Source organism: Rhizoctonia solani, chromosome 13 (genome assembly GCF_016906535.1).
Source record: "Rhizoctonia solani chromosome 13, complete sequence".
NCBI classification, from domain to species: domain Eukaryota; kingdom Fungi; phylum Basidiomycota; class Agaricomycetes; order Cantharellales; family Ceratobasidiaceae; genus Rhizoctonia; species Rhizoctonia solani.
Genome location: NC_057382.1, coordinates 1,036,001 through 1,055,137, shown reverse-complemented (window position 1 = coordinate 1,055,137; position 19,137 = coordinate 1,036,001). Strand labels below are relative to the sequence as shown.

The 19,137-nt window shown below is 46.6% G+C and overlaps 5 protein-coding genes across 5 annotated transcripts; 3 read left to right on the top strand and 2 right to left on the bottom strand.

Moving 5' to 3' along the window:
• Nucleotides 1–186: 186 nt before the first annotated feature.
• On the top strand, nt 187–1,532 carry RhiXN_07174 (uncharacterized protein; the record flags this gene model as incomplete). The annotated part of the gene is made up of 2 exons (XM_043326990.1): nt 187–868; nt 931–1,532. 2 exons carry the CDS (start codon nt 187–189, stop codon nt 1,530–1,532), a joined length of 1,284 nt encoding a protein of 427 aa, XP_043185462.1.
• Nucleotides 1,533–3,498: 1,966 nt separating this feature from the next.
• Nucleotides 3,499–5,955, bottom strand: RhiXN_07173 (Retrotransposable element Tf2 protein; the record flags this gene model as incomplete). The annotated part of the gene is made up of 1 exon (XM_043326989.1): nt 3,499–5,955. The coding sequence occupies one exon, from the start codon at nt 5,953–5,955 to the stop codon at nt 3,499–3,501; it is 2,457 nt and encodes an 818-aa protein (XP_043185461.1).
• Nucleotides 5,956–6,032: 77 nt separating this feature from the next.
• Nucleotides 6,033–13,128, bottom strand: RhiXN_07172 (Retrotransposon-derived protein PEG10; the record flags this gene model as incomplete). The annotated part of the gene is made up of 23 exons (XM_043326988.1): nt 6,033–7,378; nt 9,146–9,233; nt 9,298–9,534; nt 9,586–9,669; nt 9,722–9,772; nt 9,833–9,976; nt 10,027–10,095; nt 10,157–10,196; nt 10,254–10,319; nt 10,370–10,740; nt 10,800–11,009; nt 11,064–11,138; nt 11,201–11,245; nt 11,302–11,436; nt 11,504–11,615; nt 11,676–11,882; nt 11,941–12,047; nt 12,102–12,437; nt 12,492–12,533; nt 12,594–12,737; nt 12,792–12,863; nt 12,921–12,960; nt 13,019–13,128. 23 exons carry the CDS (start codon nt 13,126–13,128, stop codon nt 6,033–6,035), a joined length of 4,131 nt encoding a protein of 1,376 aa, XP_043185460.1.
• Nucleotides 13,129–13,901: 773 nt separating this feature from the next.
• RhiXN_07171 (eukaryotic translation initiation factor 4G) lies at nt 13,902–16,045 on the top strand (the record flags this gene model as incomplete). Its single annotated transcript, XM_043326987.1, has 4 exons — nt 13,902–13,921; nt 14,054–14,750; nt 14,804–15,730; nt 15,782–16,045. The coding sequence occupies 4 exons, from the start codon at nt 13,902–13,904 to the stop codon at nt 16,043–16,045; spliced, it is 1,908 nt and encodes a 635-aa protein (XP_043185459.1).
• Nucleotides 16,046–17,127: 1,082 nt separating this feature from the next.
• On the top strand, nt 17,128–18,824 carry RhiXN_07170 (legume-like lectin; the record flags this gene model as incomplete). Its single annotated transcript, XM_043326986.1, has 14 exons — nt 17,128–17,226; nt 17,289–17,300; nt 17,356–17,377; nt 17,432–17,459; nt 17,517–17,547; nt 17,601–17,621; nt 17,679–17,820; nt 17,852–17,914; nt 17,965–17,998; nt 18,054–18,171; nt 18,223–18,291; nt 18,345–18,366; nt 18,416–18,518; nt 18,578–18,824. The coding sequence occupies 14 exons, from the start codon at nt 17,128–17,130 to the stop codon at nt 18,822–18,824; spliced, it is 1,011 nt and encodes a 336-aa protein (XP_043185458.1).
• Between the last annotated feature and the right edge of the window lie 313 nt (nt 18,825–19,137).

The window sequence follows — 19,137 nt, the reverse complement described above, 5'->3', positions numbered from 1 at the left end:
CCATGTACCACAGGTGTAACTAAACCGGTCATATCCTCCAAGATAGGAAATAACAACATACTCAACGCTCAAATCTCTAAGTCAAACCTATCTTATGGAGGATGGATTTTGTATAAATGCTATCACTCAACTCTCTCCATTGCCATCCCACTCACACTGAATACGTCTACTCAGTACTCTATCAATATGTCTTTTGCTCAAAGCTTCTACTGCTTCCCCATCTTCACCACCTATCGCAATGATGTGCCTCTCTCCCCTGAGACAGGTATTATTGAGGCTAATCATGTCCGCGACTTATACTACATTTATGCTAACCGCCACAATGATCACCCTTCACCCTACTCAGAAAACCATCCTGACCCTCTGGAGCGGCGCATTCATGCTATGCCAGATGTTGAGGTGTTCCTCATGGCTGATGATCACCCTCCCCAGTGGTTCCTAGGTGTTGACCTTGCCCATGCTCTCCATGGGGCCTACTACCATGCTCTCCAGGTCTTTGGGGATGCTGTTCAACCCACAGGATGGAACCGCCATGATCCTTGGGGCAATTATGATTATGCCTCTAAGCTAGAAGAGATCAACTTCCCATACATCCCTTGTCCTATCTGCTTCACTCGCGATCTCTACCACTTCCCTTTTGACACCTTCCATGAATTACAGTGCCAAGTCCACCACAACAATTTCTATGTCATCTGTCTCAATGCGCTTTCCATCATTATTAATGCTACCAAGCAGAACCATTACAGCAACCTGGCTCATGTTGGGTACATTTGTGGTTCCCCTGCTTGCGTATCAGCACACCGCTTCTGGTGTCGTCTACACGGGCACCCTGTCATTGATAGCTCTGAAGACGATTTATCAGATGCGGGTAAGCAGAATTTGGCATAGAATTAATAATGTGCACTAAATATACAAGGATATGTGTCACAGGATTCCCTATCAATGGCTACGACGCCGACGACGAGTCCTTGGGCCCGCTTACGCCGCCCACTGAAGTTTCTCCACCGCCTGCATTGGAAGAATTTGCGGAACAAATCTTCGACTACGCCGCTTGGGGACTCAAGCCTCCTGTCATCCCCGAGTCCCACGGAATCCACTGGCTGGGACAGCAATACAGCGATTCATTCACTGCGCCGGAGTTTGAGCCCCTGCACGCCGCAAGCAATGCAGGCGAGTACCCTGCACCCCCCAACAGCAGCAACTACAAGCTCGACGTCAACGCTCTTACCGAGCAACTTGCGCAAGTGGCCGTTGTACAGGACGCCGATCCCGCACCCCCGTCCTTCAGCGCCGACTTCGTCGAATCTGTTTGGGAATGGCCAGGAGAACCTCAGCCCGTCGCCGACCTGGGACCTCCTGAGTGGCCCTCCGTACCGCAGCAGCACACGCCTCCGTTTTCATGGGAAGACCATTGGCACGAGGTTCGCGCCCGCGACTTAAGGACCGAAGGGGATATGGACTTCGACATTGGCGGAGGAATCGAAATCAACGCTAACCATGTCATTCAAACTCGTCCTGTAGCCTCTAACTAGTAGTCAGTGTCTCCTTCAGCCTTGTAACTTCCAATCCGTGCTTTTAGCACCTCTTTCCTGTATTCTGCGACCATTAATACTCTACTCGCGAATCCGATTGTTTTTGACTCGTCTAAATAATCGTCGCTAAGAATTCAACCCTTATCCGTGTGAACGTCCCACCACACTTAGTACCGATCGATAGCCACGATCCGATAGATATCGATAGCACTTTTAACTAAGTCAAAAGCCTCGGATTTGACCTTGTAATAATTACAACAAGTAAATACCTTGCACCAGCTGTAGACTCAGAGCGGGTGACTAAGCCTTAAGCGCCCATGGCTCCGACCTTAAGACTTAGCAATGAAGTAAAGGAGTTTAATTCCTATTTCAAGGGGTATAATCAATTAGCATCAAACCTTTGATCAGGAAGCCATCTCTTGATAGGATAAGTCCAGATTGGGGGGGATATGTTATGGATATGACATTTCTTCTTTAATCTGTACTTATTTTATTAATTACACTAGTAATCTCACAGTAAATAAATGAGATAAAGATGCGAACTAAGGTTTTCAAGGTCCCTCTATCCAATAGTGACCTTTACAAAACCTACAAACCCCAGGAATACCCTTAATATGCAATGCCTTTTGCATATATGCTGTTTTCTCACTCATTTAAATATATATAAATTCAGCTGAGTAGATAAACAGTAACAAGTAATATTTCTCTTGTTTGTAGTATTTACTATTCAAGATTCTATCTTGTGGCTACACACAGAAATATTCAGGGTCCCCCCTGTCGCATAGGCAAGTGCTCCGGCGCTTAATCAGCCCTTAAGCGCCGACGCACTAAATGCGCCTTTTCTCCATCACCCGGGCATCCCACACTGCCGAATCGCTTGCGCTTAGGTGCGCATGTTTGCGCGCTCCAGAACGCTGGGTCAAACTCCCAAAACGGACAACATTTGGTAGAGTTATGCCCCATTTACTGTAAGTACCCAATGCAGAGGTATCCTACCTTTGGGACTGTTTACTCCAAGGATGAAACACTTAGCCTTGGGACATCTAAGGACCCACACAGGTAAATACTGCCTTGGGGCAAACATTGCCTTGGGGCAAATATTAGGATCTGTTGTTTGTTTACTATGTACCAAGGTATCGGCTCCCTCAAGTGTTTCAGTTGCCACATGTACCTCCTGTACCCCCTCTTGGTATCAATCATGTATATACTTGTTTGTGCGCCTTCTCAGGGTATAAAAGGACCCTGTGAAGACGCTTCTAATGCATCCTACTTTTACTCTTATATATTGACATATACACACAAGCCTTTAACAGCTTATCTGCGCATTTACTTTAGTGATTGACTCACTGTAAATAGCATAGGAGGTTATTCGGCGCACTAAGACCATAGGCCAGTCCCAACAGACACAGGGTAACCTATTAGTGTACTTACTGCGACCCTGTGCCCCTTGACTGTCACAGTTGTTGAGTTCAACATTGAGTATAGTGCGACAATACTGTAAGGATTGTTGTGATTGAGTGATAGTGTTTCAATCCACCATACCCCTTATATTGTAGATAGCTTTATCTACAATATCTCATAAATCCTAGATATATTTTAGGTAAACCCCATAAGTCTTAAGTCTTACTTAAGCATATATAAGTCCTATACTTATTAGGCAAATCCTATAAATCCTGTACATTAGTCAGGTAACCCTCTTACTTAAGGTACTATCCTAGAGACCTTAAGTATACATACCCTTAGTCACTTAGGCTTAAGTAACATTAGTCTAAGGTACTATACATAACCAACCACCTGCACTTCATAGTTGCTAGACTATTTGTTAGGAGTTGTTATTCCTGATAACCTAGCCTATATTGTGCATATATTCTGTGCATATATTCTGATTCTTAATACTAGTTCTTAGTTATTCTCATATACATTTTGTATATAGTAATTCTTTCTTACTCCTGTACTTACACAACTCTTAACACAACCCGTGAAGTTTCCACACATGCGAGACAAATAATTCCGCTAGACCCTTGGACGTGACTTTCTTGGTAGTTGGGATAAAGTGTCCGAATTTGGAAAAGGAGTCAATGACTACCAAAATTGCGTCGTGTCCATTTGACTTTGGGAAACCTGTGATAAAGTCGTAGGAAATGGTGTGGAAAGGGAATGGGGGAACTTCCAGTGGCTTTAGAGCAATAACTGGGGCGTGGGCGCGGCAATTGGCTTGGCATATGGGACAACACTCAACCCACTCTTTGGCCGAGGACTTCATTCCCGGCCACCAGTAGTTTCTGCTTAGTAGTTCCAGGGTTCGTTGCTGTCCTGGATGTCCTGCCAGTGGAGAGTCGTGGAATTCCTTCAGGAGCCGTTCTTTTAGGGGTTCTGAGTCTGGGACAACTAACTTTCCGCGGTACCATAGGAGGTCTTCTTCCCAATCGTAGTCCCGGTAGGCCTTTCGAATAGAGGGAGGTGCGTTATCTGCGTCCTCTGTCAGGAATGTGATGATTGGCTCCAGCAAGGGATCTTCCTTGAGCTTGGTGCGTATTTCTGTAACAATCTCAACTTCTTCCTCTGACGTGTTGGCGAAGACTTCTGCTGGGAGCATGATCTCTGGTTCCTGAGGGCTGTCCGTGTAATCTGACCTTCTGGATAGGGCATCTGGCTTCCCTGACTGCTTGCCTGGGCGATAGTGTATTTCGAAGTTGAAGTCGCTCAGGAAAATCCGCCATCGCGCATGCCTTCTGTTGAACGTCCGTGCCTGCATCCAATATTCCAGATTTCTATGGTCCGTGAACACCTGGATTGGTCTGTCCGTTGCTTCTAAGAAAATCCTCCATTCCTCTAATGCCTTGATTATGGCCAGGAGCTCCTTGTCATGGGTGTCGTAATTTGCTTCGGCTCCTGAGAAGGATTTTGACATGTAGGCAATGGGATGTAACCAATTATCTGGGCCTCGTTGGCTGAGTATGGCTCCCATGGCTACTCCCGATGCGTCCGTTTCAAGGTAGTAAGGGAGGTCCGGGTTAGAATGAATGAGGACGGGCGACCGGGTAACAAGGGACCTCAGCTCCTGGAATGCTACTTCTTCTAGGTTACCCCATGACCAAGGGGTTTCCTTTTTGGTGAGGTTATGGAGGGGGCGAGCAACCAAGCTGAAATTGGGGATGAAGCGTCTGAGGTAGTTCACAAACCCTAGGAAGGCCTGGACTTGTTTAACCGTTCTGGGCGTGGGCCAAGAGGTGACCGCCTCAATCTTCTTTTGGTCCATTGAGAATCCGTCCGGGGAGATGACAATACCAAGGTAGTCTACGGTGGTCACGTGGAAGTGGCATTTTGACAATTTGCAGAATAGTTGGTTCTTCATGAGGCGCGATAGTACCTCTCTGACATGGGACGGATGGTCTTCAGTTTTCTCCAAGAAGATGAGGATGTCGTCTAGGTAGATTACCACGGTTACATCAATCAGGTCCCTGAATAGATTGTTCATAAAGTGTTGAAACGCTGCAGGGGCATTGGTGAGGCCGAATGGCATGACTAGATATTCAAAGAGGCCGTATTTGGTTCTAAAGGCCGTCTTCCATTCGTCTCCTTCCTTGATGCGTACATTGTTGTAGCCCCAACGTAGGTCCAACTTGGTAAAGATCTTAGCGTGCCTGAGTTTTGCCATGAGGTCATCCTGTCTTGGTAGGGGATAGACGTTTTTGTGGGTAACCTTGTTCAACTTCCTGTAATCCACAACCAGCCTGAGGGATCCGTCTGCCTTCTTTACAAACATGACGGGGGCGCCGGCAGATGAGGTGCTGGGGCGGATCTTGCCCGTTGCCAATTCCTCGTCAATGTGCTGCTTCAACGCCTTAGATTCTGCATCCGTCATGCCGTATATGGGGCCAGGGGTCAGTTTGGCGTCCGGGACAAGGTCTATAGAGATGTCATACTCCCTATGTGGAGGGAGGACCTTAAATTCTTCTTTGCCAAAGACTTTAGCAAACTCATGGTACTGAGGGGGAAGGTCCGCTAAGGGGTCTGAGTCCGCTTCTTCTTCTGAGGCAATTTGAACTTGTTCAGGGAAGGTGACTAGTCCCTGTTGCCAATCAATTAAAGGAGCTTCTGCCGTTAACCATGTCATGCCTAGAATAGCCGGTGTGTTGCCTATGGGGCAAACGAGGAAAGGGATAATGTGGGGATGGCCATTGGCCGAGACCGCAAGTTGAACCTGGTGCCATATGCGACCAGTCTGAGATATGGTACCATCTAACATTCTCACTACTCGTGGATTTTCAAGTAGGGTTTTTGGGATTTTGAGTTTTTCTACTAAGGAGGGGGAAATAAAGTTGGAGGTGGCGCCAGAGTCGATGAGGGTTTTGATAGGGTCCGTCGGATAGTCACGCAGTGTCATTTCTAGGAAGAGTAACGGTTTTTTGTTCGAGTCCATTGCAATATTTACAAACTCCAAGACAGATACATGCGTTTCTATTTTTGAGACCAAGGGCTTGACGGTAGCTCTTGGCCTCACTCTTTTTCCGATTCTACGACCTCTCCTATCTTGGCGGCCTCCTTGATTGTGGCTTTCCAGCCGTTGGGGCACTGTTTGATCCCATGCCCCTTTTGCCCGCATTTAACGCATAGCCCTGCTGCGCGGCGGCGGTCTCGTTCCTCCGGGGTGACATAGTTAGGGTCCTCGGATAGGCGGACCCTGGTGGTGGTTGTGGAGGTGGCCACGGTGGCCGGGGACTTGGCTGGTGCCTTTTTAGGGCGATTCTCCTCATTTTTGCGGCGGATATTGTCAATTTTAATTGCCGCCGCAAAGATGGCTTTGAGCTCGTCAGGGATGCTATCTTTGGTGGATAGCAGTTCCTTGACCTTCCAGTGGAGGCCTCGCGTGAACTGCGCAATATAGGCCTCCTTGTTCCAGTCTAGCTCCGCCATGAGATTGCGGAACTCCGTGACATACTCGGAGGTAGTGGTGGATTGGGAGAGAACCGCAATTTTTCTGGCGGCTGCCCGTTTGGCGTCGGGGTCGGCGAAGGCCTCCTTAAATTTGGCTGTTAGGGCCTGGATGGTGGTAGGGGGGTTTCCCTTGCCCTTGATGATGCTCCCAATGATGGGGAGAGCCCAGTCGGCGGCCTTGTCTGTCATGTGGTACAAAATCCACACGACCATCTGCTCTTCCTCGTCGAATTGATCGCGATGGAGGGCTACCCATAGCATCATTTGATCCAGCCACTGAGTGGCTTTTTGTCCCCTGGCATCGCCCTTATAGGGGTCGGGAAGATCCATCTTGGGTCTTTTTACGCTGGACCCTGCGTCGAAGGGGGTGAGGGATCCCAAGTGCCTTCTAGGCGTTCCTTGAGGCTCCTTTTTGAGGGGCCTTGGCTCTTCCTCTTCCTCTGAGTCAAACCCGGTTCCTCTTGAAGGCCGGAATGGGGCCTTGAGCCCAGGCCTAACCGTGCCTGGAGTGTGGGTTTCTCCTCCCGAGTGGGTGGGAGGAGTGACAGGCCCAGTCAGTGGGCCAGGCTTGGCTTGGGTTGCTCCTTGGTCTTTGTCCCCAAGGAGGTCTGCGGTCTCCTTGCATATGGCCCTGAGCTCAGTAATTTGTTGGCTCTGGGCTCGGATTTGATCCTGTAGGGACCCAACGGTGACTGTGAGGGCTGTGATAGCCTTGAGGAGAGCGGAAGGGGACGGTTCTGGTTCCATCCTTGGCAAGTCTTGCAAAGTGGGTGATGCGCTGCGAGAGGCCGGTTGGGAATTGGCTGGAATGGAACGTCGAGAGGAGCGGCTAGTAGGACGGGAGTATGGGTGGGGGACGCCAGAGCGTGTGGATGGAATAATTGGAAACGGCGTGGGGGAATGGGTGCCTGATACAGGACTTATGAGCGGTTTTTGTGTAGTGTGTGGGCGCTAAACCTTTGCGTCAAGCACCTAGCGTTGAATAGTCCCTACAGCAAATCAACAGATCTGGCAATCGTGATATGAGCGGGTTTTCTACAAGCGGGTGTTTCAGCTGACTAAGGTCGCTAACTACTGTGTTCCGGCGAAACACGTGGTACGCGGGGGATCAGAACTTGTCTGCCTTGTAGCAATTTGGTACTACGTGGGGGTGGGGGATTTTTGATTATTATATCCCGCAAAGTAGCCCCAATCACGTGATTTCCCTCGTGCTAGTACAGGGAGTCTTCTCTTTGTCGATCAAGCCTACAACAAGTCGATTTTACAATGTTGTACACCACTGTAAGGTGGGTACTCGCTAGTGGTGGGCGCTTAAGGCCGTAACTACTACAGACACTGCTTAAGTAATCTACTCTAAGGCTATACTACTTAGCGCTTAAGGCGCTCTACTACTAACTACTGTCGACAAAGGGGCCTTAGGCCTGGGAGGTGTGGTGAGTGAATATAAGGGGTAACTTCTGGGATAACTAAGGCCGGCTACTTAGCTGGCTTCTGATATCCTCCTCTAATGAGTAAGAGACGAGGTAAAATCAACTTGGGGTCTCCAAGCGATTTCCCTGCTGTATATATAGACAAGAGTACAATATTTACATGGTCAGTGCGTATGGGAAAAGAAGAGTTCGTGTGAAAAGAGAAGCGTGCTGCGGGCTGCGCAGAAGCGTGGATTAGCCCTAAGCGCCCTTGGCACGGCATCTCGGCGCGGCATCTCGGCATGATAAGCGCCGAGATCACGTGATCGAAAAACAAAAGATATTAAGTCCGTAAAAAATACTAAAATTATCAGAAAAATCGTGCGAGTCTGATGGTATATGTTAGGAGGTTATAACACTCACAATCACACATTGGTTCATATCTACAGCTGTACTTATCCAATCTCTCTCATATTTTGCACTTGGATGTATCATGTACATAGTAATACTTTTTATTAGTAGATGTATTCTACATATCTTAACCATTTTCAAGCAATGACTACTTTCCTGTATCACAGTCACATGTCCCATTTGATTTGTGGCCTAGTGTATATATGTTCTTGTTAATTTCACGATTCGGTAACATTCTTATCATAGGATGTTTGTACTAGTACTGTAAATGCGTTATGGTCAGCTTTTGTCCAAACGCAAAAGGCTTTCCGCGAGTTCACCTTGGTGGCAAATGCCTTATTTGAAATTTAGAGCCACCCAGATGCAAGCTGAATTTCTAAAAATCAACAACTCATCCTCTGCCCGCTCGTCTGCGTCGGCCACGGGACCCAGACCGGTGAGGTTTGGGGAACTCCTGCGGCTGCGAAACAGCTAGGGTAGACCGGAGGCGCCTGGCCCCGAATCTGGCTCGTGGGCGGCCCAAACCAGTTCTCATGGCTTTACGGTATGGTGGGTGGGATTATAACGACACGCAAACGCGTACCGTGGTACTCGGTGTGCACGAGGCCGTACGGACATTCAAATTATTGGGTCCAACGCAGGGTTAAGACTCAGTTCTAAACCGTTTGATTAGGTAGTGTATTGGAGTAGTAGACCATGCAAATTCCCCACACAAGGCTAAACTACCAACGAATGTTGGCTAATTGGTGTACTGGGTAATTTCTTGAAGAGCATCTGAGGCTGAAATTCGGTCCGTGGTTGAAACACTCCACAGCCGTTCCGCGATGTTCCATACCCCCCTATGCGAGCAATCACCTCTTGAGTAAGGCTTGTCTTTATTAGCGATTCGAGAGAACACTGCCGGAATGTTGGTGCCAGAGTATGGCTCCAAGCTGCTACATATCTTCCTCAAGCATGATTAGTCCATTGGGTTTCCACATGTTTCGTAACGCTATGTATATACTTACCGCAGCCAGCAAGCAGCCCACTGCCCATAGATCATTATATCGAGTCATTAGTGACCCATCTGAGCCTAAAGTTTCCAGAAACATCTCGGGCGGGTGCCATCGTGAGGGCATTGGCGCCAAGGCAGGCGCACGAATCACTGTAGCCACAACGCCTGGAGATTGATTGTGCGCATACTGAAATGCAAACTCGAAGTTCCGTATTTTTGCCGTGCCGTCTTTATCCACTACGACTGATGTCTGGGGAAATCGGTTTATTAGCAGGTTCTCAATGGGCAAAACGCGGCTCACATCCATATTTAAATTCCCATGAACAATTATACCATCGGTAACTTTTTCGTGTAAGTAGCTTACACCATTCAATATGTTTTCCATCTACTGCCATTGTTAGTTATTCTATCTCTCATAAATAACGAACACTGAGTACCAAGTGCAACCTTGCGGAAATATGAAGTTGATCAGAGCATCGGGTAAGGTACTACGCAATTATATGACCCAGATCAATAAATTAAAAAAACGGGGATAATTGTTCGCCTACCTCCCCGAGTGTTCCATTGGGACAAAATTCCGTTACAATCGCTGGAGAGCTTGGAGACCCAAAGGTGTCTTCTTCGTATCCCCATAGGGAGCATACATTTGAATGTTGAAGTTGCATCAGGATAGCTATCTCATGTTTAACTGCCTGAATACGATTAAAATGCCTTGTTTAAGTGTCTCAAAGGGTTGACTTACTGAGCGCGATGCTATTTGATGGCTAGACCCAGTGCTTGATTGACCGGACATTGAGAACTTGATGATAACCTAATTGAATTATTTTAGTTCACCTAATTTGGCTTATCTTCGTGAATACGCATTTAGTTACCTCGGTTCGGGAACGGAAGAAACCACGCTTAAATGATGCTCTGGACAATACATCATTACTACTGAGAAATCTTAGGGCAGCAATTAATCGAACGTACTTGGTCCAGCTCATGCTGATCTTGGTTGTCCGCGGATCGGGATTGAGACGCGATGCTTTCGGATATCTGGCCAAGCATCACTTGTGTATGCTTGCGGTAGGTGGAAATGAACTAACCTCCACGAGCCACTTGTGCTTCCACCTTGAACCCACAAAATCGGTGGGCGAATGATGCTTCCAGATAAATTGGACACTCTGGACATCCATGTGCTCGTGTCTTCGAGTTCGTCCATCTCACTCGAGAGTTCCCGAACAAAAATTAGGAGATCGTTTGCGGTCGGCCAGCCGCTTGGACTCCAGCAATTTTCTGCTCTGTCCGATATTCCATTGAAAAGCCATTCCCTTTGGCTATTTTGTCGAAAACGTCCATCGACTTCGGTCTCTTCGCGTAATACCTGAGCATCATTCGGGAGAACTCCCCTTTGAATCAATTTTTCAACATCATACTCTCGTTTGGTTTCATGGTATGGCTCTAAGCTCGAAAAAAGCTAGCTCAGAACCAGCGTTGTCAATAAGTTTAACTCGTATCGTTTCACCACCTACTGACCCAAAATAATATACAACCGTAAGCCCAGATGTCTGATCTAATCGAAGGTATTGCGGAGTCGGATAGCATCTCTGGGCTTAGATAGCGAATGACTTCAATACGGTCAGCTGAAGGTTGACTTGATTCCGCTTGGGGGATGCTTGTGGTAATCTGGGATAAGCTGAAAGTACTGAGTTTCAATGTTCCCCGTCCGTCAACCATAATGTTTGACTGAGTAGAATAACTTAGATTTGGCTTATTGGTATGATAGATAGGTGTACGCACCGGGTTGAGGTCCCCATGAACAATTGGAGTGGGAAACGTGTGTAAATAATGTAGTCCTTCTAGCATTTGAACTGCCTTAAAATCCAGATCGGAAATTAGTCTAACCGTACTCTAGATATGCCACTGATTGTGCTGACATGACGAAGAAGGTCGAGTTGATCGAAAAACTGATTTGATTTATACTGCCATATTGTTTCAATGTACCATAGCCAAAATGCGTAACCAACGCGTAACTCACAGATCGGAGAGATAAGTTCTCACAGAACTCGAAAACTAGTCCAGCGTATATACCGAAGCTAGTATCGATCCCAATCATTTCTACTATATTCTGATGCTGGAGACTATAGCGCTCTCGAACAATCCTCCTCAGGAGCTAGGTCAGCGAGTAACATCTGGTTCAGTTTTTTTTTGTCTCTACGTGTAGAGAAGTATTGACTTACATATTGAAAGGGATCCAATTTGGTCTTTCTTGGACGAAGACGTGTTGGGGGGATTGGCGCTTTGACAACGTATGTTGTAACTACTTGGGTAGTAACGGAGGTCTCTTGATGGCTATGCATTCCAGAAAATTAGTGACGCATACAAAGATTTATATGCGGGGATTTTACTGACACCCATAGCTCGGCCCTATTCCCTCTGCAAAGAATTTTGCGGTTCGGAGATAATCCTTGGTCACCAAAATCAACGATATTATCCGGCCAAGAAGGCATAGTGCCGTCAAAGTCAAGTGACATCCTATCGGGAGTAAAAGAAGAGATGTCGATCAAGTTACTGTCTATCAAGCGATTTAGCTCGTCGAGTAAACGACTAGCGGTTGGCCTATACTCCAATGGTCGCCAACACCACTCTATAACGTTCCAAAGGTAATTATTCAGACATCGTGGGGCATGCGGCTTTTCGGGCTTTGAACTTGGACTTCGACCGCTCATTATTGCGCTGGGTACCATATGTTCGTTTTTGATAGTGTGATAAGGCATCAGCCTGCTAAGAAGCTGGGTTGTGTTACTCAACGGACCTGGAGTACTAAATGAAACGAACCTGTAAGGCTACACATCCATAGGCCCATACATCGGAAAGATTGGTTGGGCGGACTTTGGAGCTGGCTACAAACAGCTCAGGACTCATAAACCGGTGCGTTGATTCAAATGTCGTTGACGCGTCAGATGCAAGTCCTCGTTGATCATTACAAAATCTCGCCTGTCCAAAGTCACACAACTTGATGATTCCGTCGAAGCTAAGGAGCAAATTGGCCTGTCTAAGGTTAGACGATTGGCGGGCATGAGATTTTAAACAACTTGCTAATTTGAGGTCTCCGTGTGCGATTGGTGGGTCAAAGCTATGCATATGAACCAATCCAGCCAGTATTTCTTTCATCTTATAGCACTCAGTGATGCACAGCTACATGATTGGTGCAAATGGATTACTTACAAACCTAATATACTCAGGCTTGGAAGGCGGATTCTTGAAGTACTACGAAAGAAGTACTTTAGAGGTGGCGCATATATATGCCTGCTAATACTATATACTCACCGCTTCAAGGCTAGATTGACAGTATTCACTAACTGAGCAGAGCCATCTACTTGAAGGTATGTATGCGACTCCTAAAAGCGATAGTACATTTGGATGAGGGCTACGTTGAAGAGAGTTCCAGACGGCAAGCTCTCTGAGTAAGTTCTGTACTCAAAATTCTAGGGTTACAAAGTCGGAGTTTGAGCCGGTGCTTGTCACCTTTTGGGTTCGCTGCCTGGTCCTTTCTGACGTACTTTCTAGGTCACTGGTTCGGGCTGACTTTATAACGACCTACGTTCCCTAGGCGTAAGTTGGTCATATGAACGGCAACGTGATCCTCAAACCTACTTGGATGTTTGTACGATTACCGGGCTCGACGTATACACCACTAGTCCATATGGTAGTCCAAACCTTTGGGTCTTGAAAGGATAACACAAAAGTCTTACCGGTAAACGTTCGCCGTAGCACCAGTATCAATGTTTGCAAAGCTAGCTTGCGTTTGTGTTACATATGCAGTGATATTCTGTATCCCAAGGTTTTCAGGAGCTATTAGCATGAGTGCCAGTGATAAGCGGTGCGAACAGGGTGACAGAGAAAGCTAAAGTGATTAATATACCCAACAGCTTACCAGTATCTTGATGCTACTCTAAGATACGTTGCTGATCATATCTGAGGTTGAGGATGACACCTTGACATCTCCCATATGCCGATGGTTGATTGGAGAATATGCCTATTGCTATGTTTTCTGATTTTTGACAACGAAAGTGTTAGAGCTCAGATGAAACAGCTATGATAAGCATAAAATACGCAGAAGATGTGAACCAGGTGGTTCTTTCACCTAGAGTAAGCTGTTGTACTTCATAAGGCGGTAAATACCCTGAGTCGTGTGTTATCCATCACTCTTTAGCTCAACGACTTCGTTCAAAATTGGAATCACACGCTTGATACGACCGAGAATTCACCAAGCAAGGAGGAGAAAGATACATAGTCCCTATGTAACTTATGGCCCTAACTAAGGAACTTAAACTTGTAGCAAACCGCGAGTGCCACTGCGTACGTGCGCATGGCTTACAAAACGTATTTTGTACTACAATGGCGTTTTTTCGCTCCCGATTATAGCTCAGTGTAAGGACTATAAAAGTTACATACGCCTTGTAACTTACTCTCCAAAGAGAGTTCGGGGTACATGCAGTAGCTGTGAGGAGCACACGTCATGTGGCTGTGCAGTGGATCCGTTGTGTAATCGTAACAGGTCCCACTGAAACCTCCTGCGACTCTCAACCACATTGTTATCCTTCCATACGCGTAGGGTGAAAATTTGGGTGAGCCATGGAAGCGCCAAAAACAAGGTTCGTGAGCATAAAATTGAATGTTTCTATGCCCGGCAGAAATATGCCTTGCTTTGAGGGACCATGGGGGAGTGACAGCATAATGGTTGCGATTAGGTGTTTAGAAATACACTGATTCATAATTACGATTAGGAAAGATACGCTCTCGCTGAATCTTGTTAAACTTCTATTGGAACAACTCCAATCCAAAGAAGACCTCGATACTATTGCTCGCCAACTTGTGGCTCTAGTATCACCATTACAAGGACAGTCAAGGGTTGAACTCTGCACACAGATTTCTCGTCTTATTTTCGAACGTTATTCATATAATCCGGGAAAAGATTCTGCTGAGCTTTATACAGTACTCTGCCATTCTCTCTTGGCTTCCAAAAGACACGCACCCGTAGCTGGCACCTCCAATCAAATAGTTGTAGTTCACAATAAACTATTCAATCTCTGCATTAACTCAATAGCCCCTGTATCCCTGCCGGAAATTATCGTCCCAGGAAAACCAACACTTCTAGCAAGTGATGGCGGACTCGACTTGGCTGCCGGTTGTACTAAAGTCACCAAGTTGAGCATTGAGTCCATCTCTCATCTTGTTTCCAAGCTCTTTGAGTATGGATTGATATCAGTAGCTCAAGTGTATCAATGCACGTGCGAAATAACAAAACTCTCACCAACCCAATACGCAAAGGATGGGTTGCTAGGACTATGCACCTTACTAGAGACAGACGGTTATGGCCTAAATACCCCAATATGGGCCGCCGAGATCGAGCAACTACTTGAATGGGGCAAGAAAATAACTGCGGAACTCAATGCCGATGACCATGTCGTACAGAGAATGGAGGTACGTCAAGACAGTCACGAATCTAACCAAATGGTCATAACACACATATCCAGGGAATTACTGCCAACCTGAAGGGGTCATCCTATTCCAAACTAGTGGTGAATACTCAGTACAGGGAGCTATCCATATCACCTTCTGGTTCTTGCCTTGATGAAAGCGACTTGGCCGAAAACAACTATGGCAGCCACCCACTTGAAACCCTAGTTGAACTATCGCTATCACCACATTCTCCATCTACCCAAGCACAACAATCAAAGTACCAGGTACTGGAATTGCTCCAGAAATTGAAAGCGAGGGACTTTGATAGGGTTTCAGAGAAAATTATCGAACACGTGAATAACGCTGAGCACGAGAATGATGGGGAAACACTAAGGCAGGTTATCGAGGTCATCTTCGAAAAGGCCAAGGACGAGGCTGCATTTAGCGAGATGTATGCTCGTCTGTGCCGCAAGATGATGGAGCGCATTTCTCTTAACGTTCGGGACGAGAAGATTCGCAGCTCGGATGGCCAACCAATCGCTGGTGGGATGCTACTCCGCAGGTACTTGCTTAACCGATGCCAAGAAGACTTCGAGCGCGGATGGAGCGCCAAGGAGGCCGCTCTTGCCTCGAAAGCAGGGGAAGACAAGGCTGCTTCGGCCGCGTCCGCCGAAAATAGCGGAGCGGCCTCGTATTCTGACCAGTATTATGCTGCCATCAAGGTCAAGCGTCAAGGTCTCGGTTTGGTCCGATTCATCGGTGAACTGTTCAAGTTGCAAATGTTGACGGAACGTATCATGCATGAATGTATCAAGAAGTTGCTTTCGAACGTGGTCAACCCCGAAGAAGAGGAAATCGAGAGCTTGTGTAAACTCTTGACGACCGTTGGGCAGAGCCTGGATAACCCCAAGGCGAGGAATCATATGGATATCTACTTCGAGCGTATGCAGGAGATGGCCAAGGGCAGCAGTATCAACTCTCGTATGCAGTCTGTGCTGCAGGTAAGTCCTCAATATGCGCTTTCATACGGGTCGACATTGATTCCTGTATAGGATGTTATCGAACTCCGCGCACGACAATGGCAACCCGGTCCCACCCCCACCTTCCTTCGCCAGAATAGTAACTATTCCGATAGTGGTCGACCCGACGGAACCCAACTAAGCACATACCGCGGTGCTAGTACCACCGAGCCTGATGGCCGACCACCCATGCGTGCAGGCGATCTCTCTGCATTTGCCAAAATTTCCAGGCCAAGCGGTATCCTGTTCGGCCCTTCAAGGGTGTTTGGCAAGAAGGATGAAAACAAGCGCGATTAGAACATCGGTCATACTGCCGGTGTGAATATGCTCTCTGCGCTGATCAGTGGAACTGCTGATGGACCCCTGCCACCTGCCGAACACACAAGGGATAGCCGCAAGCCTGGTTTTGACCTTGCACCTGGCAGTTTTCTTGCTGAAGCATATGATTCATGTTACAGGTAGTTGTCCGCATGTGAATTATGCAAAACCTCGTTAAAAATGTGTGGCCAATGTTAAGCTCATCATATGGACTTCTGTTTTCTATGAAAAGTTAAAATGTAGCGAAGAACTAGACAAAATACAGAAAGGGGGGGGGTGAAGGGCGAAGGAATTTTGTGGATAACAATGTACGGAAAGAATATTGGACAGGTCCATTCTCAACAATCTGGTCCACCAGTAGCCGGTCACCGGCACGACAGTGGGGTATAAGCTAAAATTTCTTCCTTAACTCTGAATTCATCCCACCATACAGCCAAGGTCAATTTGAAGTTTCGAACTATTGCCCTCGTGTTTGCGGTACTAAGCCATATGATTGGTGTACAAAGTCAATTCACCCGTATTGTATCCTCAGTGACTATAACCGTATTCTTATGTCATATTGGCCACATCTATGAGTCCGACCCTGGAGCGACCCGCCTCGGTTCACAAATATAACCATATCAGCGTGGTCTATATCACATACCAGTTCTTATCATAGGGTCGTCTTGAGTACAATATAAGTTCCAAAAGGAATTGGTCCTCGAAATCGTGCGGACAAATTGTCTTTCTAACAGTACGGCTCACACACGGAATAGTGTAATTATCGAAGGCCGTTAAACCCCCTGTTTGTGACCTGAACGAGTACTTGAGTATAATACATAGTGGGTTCAGTGGTTCATAAAGGTCCCGTTTATAGTAAAGTAACGAGATATAGTCGACAATTTACTCTAATGCGCGTTTTACATGGACTACATATGTATGCACGTCTAGGGGAGTTGCAATATCGATTTTGATATCCTCCTCGAGCGCTCGGCGCTTAATGCACAGATTGCCAAAGACAACGACCAGGTCCTAACCTACTGTAATTTACGATTATAACGTTTCACTTCGACTAATTTAAGATGTGGACTCGGTTAAATCTTGCGGCTGCCTTAATACTACTTGCGGCGGCTGGGACCAACGCACAGCAAAAAGCTCGGAAAAATCACACTATTGAGCAGGTGCGTATAGACGTTGATAAGTTTGGATCTTTGGTGTTAAAGCGAGACTCGGGTCCATCTAGACTGTTCCCCTGGTGAGTACATAGATATTCGAAAGAGGTTAGCACATGCTCAACTTTGACTGTGTAGCGAACACATTCAATTTATGCCCGTACGTAGATACTACCAGCGCTATAGTCTTTATTCTAACGCAATTGAAACCTAGCTTATGTCGACCAAGATCTACAAAATAGGTAGGTGTATATAATATGTCGAATAAGACCAGACTATTGAAGCACTCGCTTCTAAAGATGGTTTTCCTTTGGTGGAAATGCCTACGTGGTAAGTTCCACGTTATGCTTCGTTTATAACCCATTGATCATCTGTTGAAACAGAACACCAACAAACATATCCGAGTAAGCATCATTGTACAGGAGGGATAATGAGCGATGGTTTATGGAACTCCAATTCAGCTTACACGAGACAAACCCTCTCAAGCCGGATGGCTCTGGTCGCGCCTGCCCTTGACCGCGTCAAGTTACGAAATCATTATCGAATTCAAGGCGAGTTTGACTTGGGATCAATGGCTCATGGCTATTAACACGTTGATCGCAGGTCAGCGGTTCATCATCACATCTTTACGGAGACGGATTCGCAATATGGTTAACCGACACACGCACCGAATCCGGGCCAGTATTTGGCTCAGTTGGTGAGCATGACTAATTTCGAACAGAGAGCCATACTAAATTTACCTTGTAGACAAGTTTGTGGGACTTGGTATCTTCATAGATACGTACGTCTTTTGAAAATCACGCGACTTGGACATAACCCTAATTCGTGCCCTATAGATACGCCAACTCGAGACATACCTATGCGTTCCCTCGTATCATGGGCATGTTGGGAGATGGTAAGACGGTCTATGATGTCGGAAACGATGGTGCTTCAAACGAGCTTGCTGCCTGTTCGGTAAGTGTGCCTAGAGCAAGAGAGGTCGTGGTACTCATACCTAGTTTGTAGGCGAATGTCAGGAAAACGGATATCGCGACAAAGCTCAAGTTGACATACTTCAAGGACGAGTATCTCAACGTGCGTAGTACCCAAGTAATTTGATAAAACACATCTAACGGGTTGGTTACCAGGTTCAACTGCATTACAAAGGCTGTAAGTTATACACCTACTCTCGATCTGACCTCGACTGACAATCCAATAGGGGACGAATGGACAGAATGTTTCACGGTATACGACGTTTCCCTTCCCAACACGCCGTATCTAGGATTCACCGCCCACACCGGAGATATATCCGATAACCACGAGTAAAAGAGCTTTTATTTATTCTGTTTCTGGCACAATCTGAACTTGTTTTTTTGGATAGCATCATCTCGGTCTCGACGTCATCGGCTATCCTCGCCGATGCGCCTATAAACATGCCCACAAAGAAATCAGGCTCCTCGTCCGGGTTCTGGACCTTCCTCTCCTTCCTCGTCAAACTCGCCGGTGTATCTCTGGTCGGTGTCGCAGCGCTGGCGGGATACCGAGCCTATGCCCGAAACGCAAAGCGCCGTGGAGGATTTGGGGGACTGGGAGGGGGAATGCCACAATGGGATAACAAGCACTTTTAAGTCTTTAGGAGGGGAAGAAGGAGAGGGGAAGATTGTGTAGACTTTTAAAGATAATCGTAATCGATGAGGGTTCTGATCAGACATCTATTAGGCAACATAAACAATTCATGAATTTCTAGCTATGTAAGTAGGTAGGTAGTTAGGTATTGAAATCCCAATGAGAAGAATTATTTATATATGATTCGAGAACACACAAACAATATGACAGAAATGGCAGAGAGGGGGTGAGGGGGGGGGGGTCGTACACGAGGAACAGAGGAATGCGTGAGGTAGATGCATGAACTAGAGGGTCTTTTTTTTCTTTTCTTTTTTT